Source organism: Oncorhynchus clarkii, chromosome 19, assembly GCF_045791955.1.
Source record: "Oncorhynchus clarkii lewisi isolate Uvic-CL-2024 chromosome 19, UVic_Ocla_1.0, whole genome shotgun sequence".
Taxonomy (NCBI): Eukaryota; Metazoa; Chordata; class Actinopteri; order Salmoniformes; family Salmonidae; genus Oncorhynchus; species Oncorhynchus clarkii.
This window is the reverse complement of record NC_092165.1, coordinates 5,360,816-5,378,712: the sequence shown is the minus strand read 5'-3', so window position 1 is coordinate 5,378,712 and position 17,897 is coordinate 5,360,816. Positions and strand designations below refer to the sequence as shown.

Genomic DNA, 17,897 nt, shown 5'->3' with positions numbered 1-17,897 from the left:
TGTAATATATATGTCTGTACAGTATGTTGTTATATGTGTGTTTCAGGGGGGTTGGGTATGGTGGTAGAGTATGTTGTTATATGGGGTACAGCAGAAGACACCGTTTCAATATGGATTAATAACGTCTCGTTGTTCTTCAGGTGCTGACTACAGGGTCGGTGGATGAGGACTGTGGAGGAGGACATGGTCAGGGTGATGTAGGGCTCCCCTCCACAGGATCAGCTACCCTACACAACAACATGAGGTAGGACTCTGCTGCTATCGCATGTTATAAAGAGGGAGAAGGTAGAGGAGGCTGAGGACAGGGAGAGGGAGAGGGGGAGGAGGCTGAGGACAGGGAGAGGGAGAGTCGGTAGAGGAAGCTGAGGACAGGAAGAGGGAGAGTCGGTAGAGGATCCTGAGGACAGGGAGAGGGAGAGGGAGAGTAGGTAGAGGAGGCTGAGGACAGGGAGAGGGACAGGGAGAGGAGGATGTAGGTAGAGGAGGCTGAGGACAGGGAGAGGAAGAGGGGGAGGAGGCTGAGGACAGGGAGAGGGAGATGTAGGTAGAGGAGGCTGAGGACAGGGAGAGATAGAGGAGGCTGAGGCCAGGGACAGGGAGAGGAGGATGTAGGTAGAGGAGGCTGAGGACAGGGAGAGGGAGAGTAGGTAGAGGAGGCTGAGGACAGGAAGAGGGAGAGTAGGTAGAGGAGGCTGAGGACAGGGAGAGGGAGAGTAGGTAGAGGAGGCTGAGGACAGGTCCAGGGCCAGGGGGATGTAGGTAGAGGAGGCTGAGGACAGGGTCAGGGCCAGGGGGATGTAGGTAGAGGAGGCTGAGGACAGGGCCGGGGAGAGTAGGTAGAGGAGGCTGAGGACAGGGTCAGGGAGAGGAGGCTGAGGACAGGGTCAGGGAGAGGAGGCTGAGGACAGGGAGAGGGGGATGTAGATAGAGGAGGCTGAGGACAGGGTCAGGGAGAGGAGGCTGAGGACAGGGAGAGGGGGATGTAGGTAGAGGAGGCTGAGGACAGGGTCAGGGCCAGGGGGATGTAGGTAGAGGAGGCTGAGGACAGGGCCAGGGAGAGTAGGTAGAGGAGGCTGAGGACAGGGTCAGGGAGAGGAGGCTGAGGACAGGGAGAGGGGGATGTAGGTATCCTCTCCACAGGATCAACTACCCTTCACAACAACATGAGGTGGTTATGTACTGCTGTTTATAAATGTTTAGCTCCATAACACATTGATTCTCAACTATTTTGTCCCTCGGGGCCACCGTACAGCAATATTTTAACACTTATTTAATCAATGCTGTTATAAAAAATGGTCACATGGCAGACAGTTTGTTTAACACTTTTCACAAATGCAAAAATGTTTGGAATGACATCATTTCAGATAGAGAACCGCACATCTGACATGTTGTTGTTGTTGTTGTTATATCTCCCACAGTCCCCAGTTTTATAGAACCATCAGTCTGGACAGAGGAGCTCTGGGTCTAGGCTTCAGTATAGTAGGAGGGTTCAGCAGTCCCCACGGAGACCTGCCCATCTACGTCAAAACTGTCTTCGGAAAGGTAACTGTCGATTTCATGTATAAAGGTAACACAGGCCTCTATTTCATTTAGAAAGGGAACACAGGCCTCTATTTCATTTAGAAAGGTAACACAGGCCTCTATTTCATTTAGAAAGGTAACACAGGCCTCTATTTCATTTAGAAAGGTAACTGTCGATTTCATTTAGAAAGGTAACTGTCGATTTCATTTAGAAAGGTAACACAGGCCTCTATTTCATTCATAAAGGTAACACAGGCCTCTATTTCATTTAGAAAGGTAACTGTCTATTTCATTTAGAAAGGGAACACAGGTCTCTATTTCATTTAGAAAGGTAACACAGGTCTCTATTTCATTTAGAAAGGTAACACAGGCCTCTATTTCATTTCGAAAGGTAACACAGGCCTCTATTTCATTTAGAAAGATAACTGTCTATTTCATTTAGAAAGGTAACACATGCCTCTATTTCATTTTAGGAAGATAACTGTCTATTTCATTTAGAAAGGTAAGACAGGCCTCTATTTCATTTAGAAAGGTAACACAGGCCTCTATTTCATTTAGAAAGGTAACTGTCTATTTCATTTAGAAAGGTAACTGTCGATTTCATTTAGAAAGGGAACACAGGCCTCTATTTCATTTAGAAAGCTAACACAGGCCTCTATTTCATTTAGAAAGGTAACACAGGCCTCTATTTCATTTAGAAAGGTAACACAGGCCTCTATTTCATTTCGAAAGGTAACACAGGCCTCTATTTCATTTAGAAAGATAACTGTCTATTTCATTTAGAAAGGTAACACAGGCCTCTATTTCATTTAGAAAGGTAACACAGGCCTCTATTTCATTTAGAAAGATAACTGTCTATTTCATTTAGAAAGGTAACACAGGCCTCTATTTCATTTAGAAAGGTAACTGTCTATTTCATTTAGAAAGGTAACTGTCGATTTCATTTAGAAAGGTAACACAGGCCTCTATTTCATTTAGAAAGGTAACTGTCTATTTCATTTAGAAAGGTAACTGTCGATTTAATTTAGAAAGGTAACACAGGCCTCTATTTCATTTAGAAAGGTAACACAGGCCTCTATTTCATTTAGAAAGCTAACACAGGCCTCTATTTCATTTAGAAAGGGAACACAGGCCTCTATTTCATTTAGAACGGTAACACAGGCCTCTATTTCATTTATAAAGGTAACACAGGCCTCTATTTCATTTAGAAAGGTAACACAGGCCTCTATTTCATTTAGAAAGGTAACACAGGCCTCTATTTCATTTATAAAGGTAACACAGGCCTCTATTTCATTTAGAAAGGTAACACAGGCCTCTATTTCATTTAGAAAGGGAACTGTCTATTTCATTTAGAAAGGTAACACAGGCCTCTATTTCATTTAGAAAGGTAACACAGGCCTCTATTTCATTTAGAAAGGTAACACAGGCCTCTAAGGTAACACATTATTTTAGTCCTCAATGTCAATTCAATATACCTATCATTCTACTGTAAATTCCTTGTTTCTTACAACAACCAGTAGAAACTCAACAACCAGTAGAAACTCAACAACCAGTAGAAACTCAACAACCAGTAGAAACTCAACAACCAGTAGAAACTCAACAACCAGTAGAAACTCAACAAACAGTGGAAACTCAACAACCAGTAGAAACTCAACAACCAGTAGAAACTCAACAACCAGTAGAAACGCAACAACCAGTAGAAACTCAACAACCAGTAGAAACTCAACAACCAGTAGAAACGCAACAACCAGTAGAAACTCAACAACCAGTAGAAACGCAACAACCAGTAGAAACGCAACAACCAGTAGAAACTCAACAACCAGTAGAAATGCAACAACCAGTAGAAACGCAACAACCAGTAGAAACTCAACAACCAGTAGAAACTCAACAACCAGTAGAAACTCAACAACCAGTAGAAACGCAACAACCAGTAGAAACTCAACAACCAGTAGAAACTCAACAACCAGTAGAAACTCAACAACCAGTAGAAACTCAACAGAAACTCAACAACCAGTAGAAACTCAACAACCAGTAGAAACTCAACAACCAGTAGAAACTCAACAACCAGTAGAAACTCAAACAACCAGTAGAAACGCAACAACCAGTAGAAACGCAACAACCAGTAGAAAGTCAACAACCAGTAGAAACTCAACAACCAGTAGAAAGTCAACAACCAGTAGAAACGCAACAACCAGTAGAAACTCAACAACCAGTAGAAACTCAACAACCAGTAGAAACTCAACAACCAGTGGAAACGCAACAACCAGTGGAAACTCAACAACCAGTAGAAACGCAACAACCAGTAGAAACTCAACAACCAGTAGAAACTCAACAACCAGTAGAAACTCAACAACCAGTAGAAACTCAACAACCAGTAGAAACGCAACAACCAGTAGAAACTCAACAACCAGTAGAAACTCAACAACCAGTAGGAACGCAACAACCAGTAGAAACGCAACAACCAGTAGAAACTCAACAACCAGTAGAAACTCAACAACCAGTAGAAACTCAACAACCAGTAGAAACTCAAACAACCAGTAGAAACGCAACAACCAGTAGAAACTCAACAACCAGTAGAAACGCAACAACCAGTAGAAACTCAACAACCAGTAGAAACTCAACAACCAGTAGAAACTCAACAACCAGTAGAAACGCAACAACCAGTAGAAACTCAACAACCAGTAGAAACTCAACAACCAGTAGAAACTCAACAACCAGTAGAAACTCAACAACCGGTAGAAACGCAACAACCGGTAGAAACTCAACAACCAGTAGAAACTCAACAACCAGTAGAAACTCAACAACCAGTAGAAACTCAACAACCAGTAGAAACTCAAACAACCAGTAGAAACGCAACAACCAGTAGAAACGCAACAACCAGTAGAAACGCAACAACCAGTAGAAACTCAACAACCAGTAGAAACTCAACAACCAGTAGAAACTCAACAACCAGTAGAAACTCAACAACCAGTAGAAACGCAACAACCAGTAGAAACTCAACAACCAGTAGAAACTCAAACAACCAGTAGAAACGCAATACCCAGTAGAAACTCAACAACCAGTAGAAAGTCAACAACCAGTAGAAACTCAACAACCAGTAGAAACTCAACAACCAGTAGAAACTCAACAACCAGTAGAAACTCAACAACCAGTAGAAACTCAACAACCAGTAGAAACGCAACAACCAGTAGAAACTCAACAACCAGTAGAAACGCAACAACCAGTAGAAACGCAACAACCAGTAGAAACTCAACAACCAGTAGAAACTCAACAACCAGTAGAAACGCAACAACCAGTAGAAACTCAACAACCAGTAGAAACGCAACAACCAGTAGAAACTCAACAACCAGTAGAAACTCAACAACCAGTAGAAACTCAACAACCAGTAGAAACTCAACAACCAGTAGAAACTCAACAACTAGTAGAAACGCAACAACCAGTAGAAACGCAACAACCAGTAGAAACTCAACAACCAGTAGAAACGCAACAACCAGTAGAAACTCAACAACCAGTAGAAACTCAACAACCAGTAGAAACTCAACAACCAGTAGAAAGTCAACAACCAGTAGAAACTCAACAACCAGTAGAAACTCAACAACCAGTAGAAACTCAACAACCAGTAGAAACTCAAACAACCAGTAGAAACGCAACAACCAGTAGAAACTCAACAACCAGTAGAAACTCAACAACCAGTAGAAACTCAACAACCAGTAGAAACGCAACAACCAGTAGAAACGCAACAACCAGTAGAAACTCAACAACCAGTAGAAACGCAACAACCAGTAGAAACTCAACAACCAGTAGAAAGTCAACAAACAGTAGAAACTCAACAACCAGTAGAAACGCAACAACCAGTAGAAACTCAACAACCAGTAGAAACTCAACAACCAGTAGAAAGTCAACAACCAGTAGAAAGTCAACAACCAGTAGAAACTCAACAACCAGTAGAAACTCAACAACCAGTAGAAACTCAACAACCAGTAGAAACTCAAACAACCAGTAGAAACGCAACAACCAGTAGAAACTCAACAACCAGTAGAAAGTCAAACAATGCAGCTGTGTTTGATGCCGTGTCTCTCCCTCTGCATCTGTCTCTCCCTCTGCATCTGTCTCTCCCTCTGCATCTGTCTCTCCCTCTGCATCTGTCTCTCCCTCTGCATCTGTCTCTCCCTCTGCATCTGTCTCTCCCTCTGCATCTGTCTCTCCCTCTGCATCTGTCTCTCCCTCTGCATCTGTCTCTCCCTCTGCATCTGTCTCTCCCTCTGCATCTGTCTCTCCCTCTGCATCTGTCTCTCCCTCTGCATCTGTCTCTCCCTCTGCATCTGTCTCTCCCTCTGCATCTGTCTCTCCCTCTGCATCTGTCGATCCCTCTGCATCTGTCGCTCCCTCTGCATCTGTCGCTCCCTCTGCATCTGTCTCTCCCTCTGCATCTGTCGCTCCCTCTGCATCTGTCTCTCCCTCTGCATCTGTCGCTCCCTCTGCATCTGTCTCTCCCTCTGCATCTGTCTCTCCCTCTGCATCTGTCTCTCCCTCTGCATCTGTCTCTCCCTCTGCATCTGTCGCTCCCTCTGCATCTGTCGCTCCCTCTGCATCTTTCTCTCCCTCTGCATCTGTCTCTCCCTCTGCATCTGTCTCTCCCTCTGCATCTGTCTCTCCCTCTGCATCTGTCGCTCCCTCTGCATCTGTCTCTCCCTCTGCATCTGTCGCTCCCTCTGCCTCTGTCTCTCCCTCTGCCTCTGTCGCTCCCTCTGCATCTGTCTCTCCCTCTGCATCTGTCTCTCCCTCTGCATCTGTCTCTCCCTCTGCATCTGTCTCTCCCTCTGCATCTGTCTCTCCCTCTGCATCTGTCTCTCCCTCTGCATCTGTCTCTCCCTCTGCATCTGTCTCTCCCTCTGCATCTGTCACTCCCTCTGCATCTGTCGCTCCCTCTGCATCTGTCTCTCCCTCTGCATCTGTCTCTCCCTCTGCATCTGTCTCTCCCTCTGCATCTGTCGCTCCCTCTGCATCTGTCTCTCCCTCTGCATCTGTCGCTCCCTCTGCATCTGTCTCTCCCTCTGCATCTGTCTCTCCCTCTGCATCTGTCTCTCCCTCTGCATCTGTCTCTCCCTCTGCATCTGTCGCTCCCTCTGCATCTGTCGCTCCCTCTGCATCTGTCTCTCCCTCTGCATCTGTCTCTCCCTCTGCATCTGTCTCTCCCTCTGCATCTGTCTCTCCCTCTGCATCTGTCTCTCCCTCTGCATCTGTCGCTCCCTCTGCATCTGTCGCTCCCTCTGCATCTGTCGCTCCCTCTGCCTCTGTCTCTCCCTCTGCATCTGTCGCTCCCTCTGCATCTGTCTCTCCCTCTGCATCTGTCGCTCCCTCTGCCTCTGTCTCTCCCTCTGCATCTGTCGCTCCCTCTGCATCTGTCTCTCCCTCTGCATCTGTCTCTCCCTCTGCATCTGTCTCTCCCTCTGCATCTGTCTCTCCCTCTGCATCTGTCTCTCCCTCTGCATCTGTCTCTCCCTCTGCATCTGTCTCTCCCTCTGCATCTGTCTCTCCCTCTGCATCTGTCTCTCTCCAGGGAGCAGCGATTGAGGACGGCCGGCTGCAGCGCGGGGATCAGATCCTCGCCGTGAACGGTCACAGTCTGGAGGGGGTCACCCACGCCGGCGCCGTCGCCATACTGAAGAGGACCAAGGGAACTGTAGTCCTCACCGTACTCTCCTGAGTGTCAGTCCTCACACAACCGTCTGTCGCCCTTTGATGATGTCATTAGCAGACTACATCAGGGTTGTGTTCATCAGGAAACAGACAAAACAGGGAGGGACTGTCTGAACTTTCTTTTCAATAAGAAACATTCATTTATGTGTTCTGTTGCAAAACGTTTTGCTACGGTGTGCGCGCTAATGAACACGACCCTGTTTATCTCTAGAAGGAGGTGAAGATTCTCACAGAAGAATGTCTTCTATATGTCCTCCTAGATGTAACTGGTTCTCATTGTAACAAAACTATGAACCCTGTAATGCATGTCTATGTGTCTGTGTACATCAATATGGACCTCATCATACCAGACTACTGACTACTCACATCACTGTGTCCTTCTAAATGGACCTCATCATAGCAGACTACTGACATCACTGTCTCCTTCAAAATGGACCTCATCATAGCAGACAACTGACTACTCACATCACTGTCTCCTTCTAAATGGACCTCATCATAGCAGACTACTCACATCACTGTGTCTCCTTCTAAATGGACCTCATCATACCAGACTACTGACTACTCACATCACTGTCTCCTTCTAAATGGACCTCATCATACCAGACTACTCACATCACTGTGTCTCCTTCTGAATGCACCTCATCATACCAGACTACTGACTACTCACATCACTGTGTCTCCTTCAAAATGGACCTCATCATACCAGACTACTCACATCACTGTGTCTCCTTCTAAATGCACCTCATCATACCAGACTACTGACATCACTGTCTCCTTCTAAATGGACCTCATCATACCAGACTACTCACATCACTGTGTCTCCTTCAAAATGTACCTCATCATACCAGACTACTGACGACTCACATCACTGTCTCCTTCTAAATGGACCTCATCATACCAGACTACTCACATCACTGTGTCTCCTTCAATATGCACCTCATCATACCAGACTACTGACTACTCACATCACTGTGTCTCCTTCAAAATGTACCTCATCATACCAGACTACTGACGACTCACATCACTGTGTCTCCTTCTAAATGCACCTCATCATACCAGACTACTGACTACTCACATCACTGTCCCCTTCAATATGTACCTCATCATACCAGACTACTGACTACTCACATCACTGTCCCCTTCAATATGTACCTCATCATACCATACTACTGACTACTCACATCACTGTGTCTCCTTCAATATGCACCTCATCATACCAGACTACTGACGACTCACATCACTAACTAACACACTCTAATGACGCAAGAACAAATGTGGCAATAGATGCCAAGACTCTTCTCCAATCTTTTATATTGGCGTTTAGGTGTAGAATTTACATTCTAATTAAGAATTCAAAAGATAATTCATTTCTCTCTCTCTCTCTCTGTTTTGTTAGTTGCTACCTGAACTACATGAATAGGATACGGTTTATTTCTTATTTCATTACGTAACTTCATACTTCGATCATGTTCATGAATGTTATTTTAATGTGACTGTTATATAACCATTTATTTATTCTGTTTTATATGTTTCCTGTAGGAAGGTCTACTAACCTGTACTTTTGTTTTATTATTTTAATATGAATGTCATTTAGAAAGAAACTATTACAGTTTTACGAGATGAATTTTCTACAGTATAGATAGAATATTGGTATTTTAAGCTCTTCGGCTGCTAATACTGAATACTTAATGTTTTGTAGTTTTCTGATATACTGCCAGCTTATTATAGCTACAGCTATTACTAATGCTATATACAGGCTGGATGACAAGGTGCCGCGTGCATCGATGAGGCAGAAGGTCACGTGGTGTTATGATTCTGAACGGTCCGATACCCTAGCAACAATGACAACAAGCCGCCACGTGGGGAATCGCAGGTGGCTCGTTTCAGCTCGTTCTATCTTGTTGTTGATACCATGTCTCGTTTTGAGGTGTTTTGACTCATTTCACGTTTGTGCTACTATAGTAAAACATCATCTAGCTAGCTAACCAACAACTGTAAGGATGTTTTTTGTGACAACAATTGCTCATTGTGTAAATGTATTTATGTTTTCAATAAAAAAATATAGTTTACAACACGCCAAGGCAACTTAGTCCGTTTTGCCCCATAGTTGTGCACGCGTCGGTTTTGTTGCTAAACAACCAACTCGTCTACGCGAATAGATCAGTACAACCAAAGAATCGACGAATCAACCAAAGAATCGACGAATCAACCAATCAATGATGAATCAACCAAAGAATCGACGAATCAACCAACCAATGATGGGCGCTGGTCTGTTTTGCATCGGTATAGAATAGATGACAACGACTTGTCAGTATCTAATTTCTGCAATGCAATAGTTATTTACTTTATTGATCTATTCATTGTGTTTTATATATTCTCTGTAGGAACCTGTTTGCCAATAGTTTTTCAGTTCTTCCCTGCTAGAACCTAAAAGGTTATTTTAGGTTCTAGAACCTTTCAGTGGAGTGTTTGTATAGGAGAAGGTGATACCTGTATTCTGTATGTTACTCCATATGTCATCTTGTAGACAAGTCAGTTCTTCCCTGCTAGAACCTTTTTAGGTTCTAGAACCTTTCAGAGGAGTGTTTGTATAGGAGAAGGTGATACCTGTATTCCGTATGTTACTCCATATGTCATCTGTAGACAAGTCAGTTCGTCAAATGTGTGCCCCGCTAAGAGCTGCCTCGGTCAACTGTAAGTGCTGTTACTGTGAAGTGGAAACGTCTAGGAGCAACAACGGCTCAGCTGCGAAGTGGCAGGCTACACAAACCATTCCGGCGTTGCTTTGTCTGTATGCTTGGGGTGATTGTCCAGTTGGGACGTAAAATCCCCCCCCCCCCCCCCCAGTCTAAGATTGTTTGAAACTCTGAAGCAGGTTCTCATCAAAGATTTGCCTGTATTTGGCTCCATTAGTTGTTCCCTCTATCCTTACCAGTCCCTGCCGCTGAACAGCATCCCCATAACATGATGCTGCCGCCACCACCATGCTTCACGGTGGGGATGGTGTTTTAAGGGTGATGACCCGTGCCTGGTTTTCTGCAGACATAGCGCTTTGCATTCAGGCCAACAAGTAACATGTTTGTCTCATTAGAACACAGAATATTTTGCCTTATTCTCTCAGTCTTTCATGTGTCTTCATGCCATCTCTAGGCGTGCTGTCATGTGCCTTTTCAGGAGTGGCTTCCATCTGGCCACTCTCCCATAAAGCCCAGATTGATGAAGTTCTGTAGAGACTGTTGTCCTTCTGGCATATTCTCCCATCTCACCCAAGGAACTCTGTATTTCTGTCAGAATGGTCATTGAGTTCTTGGTCACCTCCCTGACCGAGGTCCTTCTTGCCCCGTTGCTTAGTCTAGTAGCACAGTCAGCTCTAGGCAGAGTCTGGGTAGTTCCATATTTTTTCAATTTCCCAATGATGGAGACCACTGTGCTCTTGGAAATGTTCAACACTTTAGCAATGGTTTTATACCCTTCCCCAGATATATGCCTCATCAAAATTCTATCTCAGATATCTATGGACAGTTCCTTGGATTTCATGGTATAGTTTCTGACATGCACTGTCAACTGTGGAACCTTATATAGACAGGTGTGTTTCTTTCTAAATCACGTCCAAACGATTGAATTGGCCACAGGTGGACTCCAATCAAGTTGTAGTGACATGTCAAGGATGATGAAAGGAAACAGGAAGTAGCTGAGCTCCGTTTGGAGCGTCAAAACAAAAGGGGTGTGAATACTTATGTAAATGAGATATTTCTGAATTTCACGTTCAATACATTTGCAATAATTTCTAAAAACATGTTTTCCTTTTGTTATTATGCGTTATTGCGTGTAGATGGGTGAGATATTTAAAAAAAAAAAAAATCCATTTTGAATTCAGGCTGTAACACAACAAAATGTGGAATAAATCAAGAGGTATTAATACTCTCTGAAGGCTCTGTATCTCACAGCAGACTGGAGCTATCAGCTCACTGCACAACCCATAATGTGTGAATGAATGGGATGGCCTGGTTAACTACGGTCCTGATGGTTGATGTAGGGAATAGGGTTTCATTTTCAACCCATAATGTGTGAATGAATGGGATGGGCTGGTTAACTACGGTCCTGATGGTGGAATCCTTTCTGAAGGAGCTGTATGTAGGGAATGGGGTTTCATTTGGGACGCACGCTTGGCCTTTTGAGGGACTGCATTACCAATTAAACACACTGCTCACAGAAAACATGTTCACAGGAGGTGAGGGACAGTAGGAACACTAAACTACAGGAGGTTATGTACAGTAGGAACACTAAACTACAGGAGGTTATGTACAGTAGGAACACACTAAACTACAGGAGGTTATGTACAGTAGGGACACTAAACCACAGGAGGTTATGTACAGTAGGAACACTCTAAACTACAGGAGGTTATGTACAGTAGGAACACACTAAACTACAGGAGGTTATGTACAGTAGGAACACTAAACTACAGGAGGTTATGTACAGTAGGAACATTAAACTACAGGAGGTTATGTACAGTAGGAACACTAAACTACAGGAGGTTATGTACAGTAGGAACACTAAACTACAGGAGGTTATGTACAGTAGGAACACTAAACTACAGGAGGTTATGTACAGTAGGAACACTAAACCACAGGAGGTTATGTACAGTAGGATCATTAAACTACAGGAGGTTATGTACAGTAGGAACACTAAACTACAGGAGGTAATGTACAGTAGGAACACTAAACTACAGGAGGTTATGTACAGTAGGAACACTAAACTACAGGAGGTTATGTACAGTAGGAACACTCTAAACCACAGGAGGTTATGTACAGTAGGAACACTAAACTACAATTATGTACAGTATGAACACTAAACTACAGGAGGTTACATACAGTAGGATCACTAAACTACAGGAGGGTATGTACAGTAGGAACACTCTAAACTACAGAAGGTTATGTACAGTAGGAACACTAAACTACAGGAGGTTATGTACAGTAGGAACATACTAAACTACAGGAGGTTGGTGTACAGTAGGAACATACTAAACTACAGGAGGTTATGTACAGTAGGAACATACTAAACTACAGGAGGTTATGTACAGTAGGAACACTAAACTACAGGAGGTTGGTGTACAGTAGGAACACTCTAACCACAGGAGGTTATGTACAGTAGGAACACTCTAAACCACAGGAGGTTATGTACAGTAGGAACACTAAACTACAGGAGGTTACATACAGTAGGATCACTAAACTACAGGAGGTTATGTACAGTAGGAACACTCTAAACCACAGGAGGTTGTGTACAGTAGGAACACTAAACTACAGGAGGTTACATACAGTAGGATCACTAAACTACAGGAGGTTATGTACAGTAGGAACACTCTAAACCACAGGAGATTGGTGTACAGTAGGAACACTCTAAACCACAGGAGGTTGGTGTACAGTAGGAACACTCTAAACCACAGGAGGTTATGTACAGTAGGAACACTAAACTACAGGAGGTTACATACAGTAGGAACACTAAACCACAGGAGGTTGGTGTACAGTAGGAACACTCTAAACCACAGGAGGTTATGTACAGTAGGAACACTAAACTACAGGAGGCTATGGACAGTAGGAACACTCAACCACAGGAGGTTATGTACAGTAGGAACACTAAACTACAGGAGGTTATGTACAGTATGAACACTCTAAACCACAGGAGGTTATGTACAGTAGGAACACTCTAAACCATAGGAGATTGGTGTACAGTAGGAACACTCTAAACCACAGGAGGTTGGTGTACAGTAGGAACACTCTAAACCACAGGAGGTTATGTACAGTAGGAACACTCTAAACCACAGGAGGTTATGTACAGTAGGAACACTAAACTACAGGAGGTTATGTACAGTAGGAACACTCTAAACCACAGGAGGTTATGTACAGTGGGAACACTCTAAACCACAGGAGGTTGGTGTACAGTAGGAACACTCTAAACCACAGGAGGTTATGTACAGTAGGAACACTAAACTACAGGAGGCTATGTACAGTAGGAACACTCTAAACCACAGGAGGTTATGTACAGTAGGAACACTAAACTACAGGAGGTTATGTACAGTAGGAACACTCTAAACCACAGGAGGTTATGTACAGTGGGAACACTCTAAACCACAGGAGGTTGGTGTACAGTAGGAACACTCTAAACCACAGGAGGTTGGTGTACAGTAGGAACACTAAACTACAGGAGGCTATGTACAGTAGGAACACTCTAAACCACAGGAGGTTGGTGTACAGTAGGAACACTCTAAACCACAGGAGGTTGGTGTACAGTAGGAACACTCTAAACCACAGGAGGTTATGTACAGTAGGAACACTCTAAACCACAGGAGGTTGGTGTACAGTAGGAACACTCTAAACCACAGGAGGTTGGTGTTACCTTAATTGGGGAGGACGGGTTCGTGGTAATGGCTGGGGCAGAATGGTGGAATGGTATCAAATCAATCAAACCCATTGGTTTCCATGGTTACCATGTGTTTGATGTCACTCCGTTCCAGCCATTATGATGAGCAGTCCTCCCCTCAACAGCCTCCACTGCCATTGATCTAAACATCACATGGTTAAAGGTTGGGGGGGTGGAAGGCCTGAAATATTTAAACATCACATGGTTAAAGGTTGGGGGGGTGGAAGGCCTGAAATATTTAGCTTTTACAAAATGTTATGCAGTTTTTAAATGAAACAGAATACCTTGTTCTTGTTAAATATTTTAGAAATGTAAACCCCCTAAATCTTTAATGCCTTGAGGGAATTGTATGGTACAATACATTTCTCTCTCTCTCACTCACTCACTCTTTCTGTCCACATTTCCCCCCCTCTTTCTCTGTTTTCCCCCTCCCCCTCTCCCTCTCTGTCCACCTTTCTCCCCCCTCTTTCTCTGTTCTCCCCTCTCCCACTCTCTTTCTCTCTCTGTCCAACTTCCTCCCCCCTCTTTCTCTGTTCTCCCCTCTCCCACTCTCTTTCTCTCTCTGTCCAACTTCCTCTCCCCTCTTTCTCTGGTCTCCCCCTCTCCCACTCTTTCTCTCTCTGTCCACCTTTCTCCCCCCTCTTTCTCTGTTTTCCCCCTCTCCCTCTCTCTCTCTCTCTGTCCACCTTTCTCCCCCTTCTAGCTCCCCCTCTTTCTCTGTTCTCCCCCTCTCCCTCTCTCTCTCTGTCCAACTTCACCCCCCCTCTTTCTCTGTTCTCCCACTCTCTTTCTCTCTCTGTCCAACTTCCTCTCTACTCTTTCTCTGGTCTCCCCCTCTCCCACTCTTTCTCTCTCTGTCCACCTTTCTCCCCCCTCTTTCTCTGTTTTCCCCCTCTCCCACTCTTTCTCTCTCTGTCCACCTTTCTCCCCCCTCTTTCTCTGTTTTCCCCCTCTCCCTCTCTATCTCTGTCCACCTTTCTCCCCCTTCTAGCTCCCCCGCTTTCTCTGTTCTCCCCCTCTCCCTCTCTGTCCACCTTTCTCCCCCCTCTTTCTCTGTTCTCCCCTCTCCCACTCTCTTTCTCTCTCTGTCCAACTTCCTCTCCCCTCTTTCTCTGGTCTCCCCCTCTCCCACTCTTTCTCTCTCTGTCCACCTTTCTCCCCCCTCTTTCTCTGTTCTCCCCTCTCCCACTCTCTCCCTCTGTCCAACTTCCTCCCCCCTCTTTCTCTGTTCTCCCCCCTCTCCCACTCTCTTTCTCTCTCTGTCCAACTTTCTCCCCCTTCTAGCTTCCCCCTCTTTCTCTGTTCTCCCCCTCTCTCTCCTTTAAAAGTTGATGGATTCGTCTAAAGGCCATATGTGGGTTACTAGAGGATGAAAGGATGATGTGTTAACATGATCTCATTCTTCTCTCTCGTTAAGAAAGAGGGAGAAACCTGATCAAGGGGAATTGGATAGAGTCAGGTTCAAATTCCTCTCCCCCTCTGTTAAATTTATGAGGTCCCATGCCTAGGGGGGGACAGAGGTACTACCGGTAGACAAGACCATGTTATTCATGAAGTGAATCTATGTGAATCTAAATGTGTGTGTGTTTCTGTGTGTGTGTGTGTGTGTGTGTCATGCCTACAGAGGACTGTGGAATGTCTCCCTCTAACGTTCTCCTCTGAATCCCTCTTGATACAGTGGTTGTCGTGGAAATTCTAATCAATAACGAGGAGAGACAAGGTCAATTTACCAATCAGGATCTTTACTTTATTCAAAACGTATTAATAACATCGATTGCAATAATGAAGCTGGTCGACGAACCACCTTTAGATGATTCGTTGAGAGCCCCGACAAACACCTTTTTATAGTAAAGATACACCCCCTTAGTCTACATGACAAACAACAGATGTGTGGAAAGGGTCACAAGGTGGTGTGACTTGATACATGAGAAAGGAGTATCACCCAGCCAGATAGCATTTGCTATGAAGACGGTTCTTATTGTACAGAGTTTGGCCCCCTAAGATCTCGTCCCTGGTACCTCATAGTACAGCAACACTAACTCATTCTATGGCATAAATCAATTGTCAGCTCCAGATACCCCCATCTCAAGTAAAACCCATGTCCGTGACCACACGCCTAGACGGGCTGACTGAGGGGAGTGAGCCTCTGGGTCATACAGTATCCCAGGATAGGTGCAACATCAGAGAGGACGTACTAAGGTTCCAGACACTACCCCACACATCCTGTCTCAGACCTTATCTCCCCCAGGGCCCAACTCAGAAGACCCCAGATTGTTCAAACACCTCTATTCTATTCCAGAAAAACAACCATTTGATGCAACAGAATCATAACATCATCTTGTAATTTCGCTCTCACACTGTTCCTGGACTCTCCCCCACTAACGTTGTCCTCTCAAACCCTCAGGATACACTGTTCCTGGACTCTCCCCCACTAACGTTGTCCTCTCAAACCCTCAGGATACAGTGTTCCTAGACTCTCTCCCACTAACGTTGTCCTCTCAAACCCTCAGGATACAGTGTTCCTGGACTCTCACCCACTAACGTTGTCCTCTCAAACCCTCAGGATACAGTGTTCCTAGACTCTCTCCCACTAACGTTGTCCTCAAACCCTCAGGATACAGTGTTCCTGGACTCTCACCCACTAACGTTGTCCTCTCAAACCCTCAGGATACAGTGTTCCTAGACTCTCTCCCACTAACGTTGTTCTCTCAAACCCTCAGGATACACTGTTCCTGGACTCTCCCCCACTAACGTTGTCCTCTCAAACCCTCAGGATACAGTGTTCCTAGACTCTCTCCCACTAACGTTGTCCTCTCAAACCCTCAGGATACAGTGTTCCTGGACTCTCACCCACTAACGTTGTCCTCTCAAACCCTCAGGATACAGTGTTCCTAGACTCTCTCCCACTAACGTTGTCCTCAAACCCTCAGGATACAGTGTTCCTGGACTCTCACCCACTAACGTTGTCCTCTCAAACCCTCAGGATACACTGTTCCTGGACTCTCTCCCACTAACGTTGTCCTCTCAAACCCTCAGGATACAGTGTTTCTGGACTCTCACCCACTAACGTTGTCCTCTCAAACCCTCAGGATACACTGTTCCTGGACTCTCTCCCACTAACGTTGTCCTCTCAAACCCTCAGGATACAGTGTTTCTGGACTCTCACCCACTAACGTTGTCCTCTCAAACCCTCAGGATACACTGTTCCTAGACTCTCACCCACTAACGTTGTCCTCTCAAACCCTCAGGATACAGTGTTCCTAGACTCTCTCCCACTAACGTTGTCCTCAAACCCTCAGGATACAGTGTTCCTGGACTCTCTCCCACTAACGTTGTCCTCAAACCCTCAGGATACAGTGTTCCTAGACTCTCTCCCACTAACGTTGTCCTCTCAAACCCTCAGGATACACTGTTCCTGGACTCTCTCCCACTAACGTTGTCCTCTCAAACCCTCAGGATACAGTGTTCCTGGACTCTCCCCCACTAACGTTGTCCTCTCAAACCCTCAGGATACAGTGTTCCTGGACTCTCTCCCACTAACGTTGTCCTCTCAAACCCTCAGGATACAGTGTTCCTGGACTCTCTCCCACTAACGTTGTCCTCAAACCCTCAGGATACAGTGTTCCTAGACTCTCTCCCACTAACGTTGTCCTCTCAAACCCTCAGGATACAGTGTTCCTAGACTCTCACCCACTAACGTTGTCCTCAAACCCTCAGGATACAGTGTTCCTGGACAGGCACAGTACAGGTAGGTTACAATGTGAGCATGCTTTTGTTCCAGGCAGCCCAACACACCTGATTTAACTAATCATCATACCTTGATTTTAGGCCAGTATAGCTGAATCAGGTTTGTTAGAGCTGGTCTGCAATAATAGTCTGGATATGCACAGTAGTTTTCCAGGACCCAAACACAGGGTTAACTTTCCCTCCAAGCCTCCTTCTCCAACTACCCGGTCAGCGGGTGAGAGAGGGCCGGTATCACCTCTGGGTCTTCCCTCCAAGCTACCCAGATAACTCCCCACAGACATCACATCAAAACCCCATCTCTCCCCTAGTGCAGACTGGACACGCTGCTTCGCCGGGATGTAGCCTGGCCGAGAGACAGGACGCTCTCTCCTGGCTAGTCACCGCTACCATCCCCAACCTCAGTTACACCTCCAGGTCCCAGCGCGTCGCCTCGATGCCGTCGTTGATCGACAGGAGCTGGCACATCAGGCGGACGTCCATGCCCCGCAGGTGTGACTGTGTTGTTAGGAGAG

The 17,897-nt window shown here is 45.2% G+C and overlaps 1 protein-coding gene across 1 annotated transcript in view; it reads left to right on the top strand.

Annotated features, from left to right (window-relative positions):
* The window catches only part of LOC139375515 (multiple PDZ domain protein-like), a 108,160-nt gene extending 100,842 nt beyond the window's left edge, over positions 1 to 7,318 (top strand). The window contains exons 36-38 of the mRNA XM_071117348.1: positions 141 to 244; positions 1,419 to 1,542; positions 7,082 to 7,318. Of these exons, the coding sequence (XP_070973449.1) occupies positions 141 to 244; positions 1,419 to 1,542; positions 7,082 to 7,228 (375 nt within the window). The 3' untranslated portion in view covers positions 7,229 to 7,318. The remainder of the gene's footprint in view (positions 1 to 140; positions 245 to 1,418; positions 1,543 to 7,081) is intronic.
* Positions 7,319 to 17,897: the final 10,579 nt, after the last annotated feature.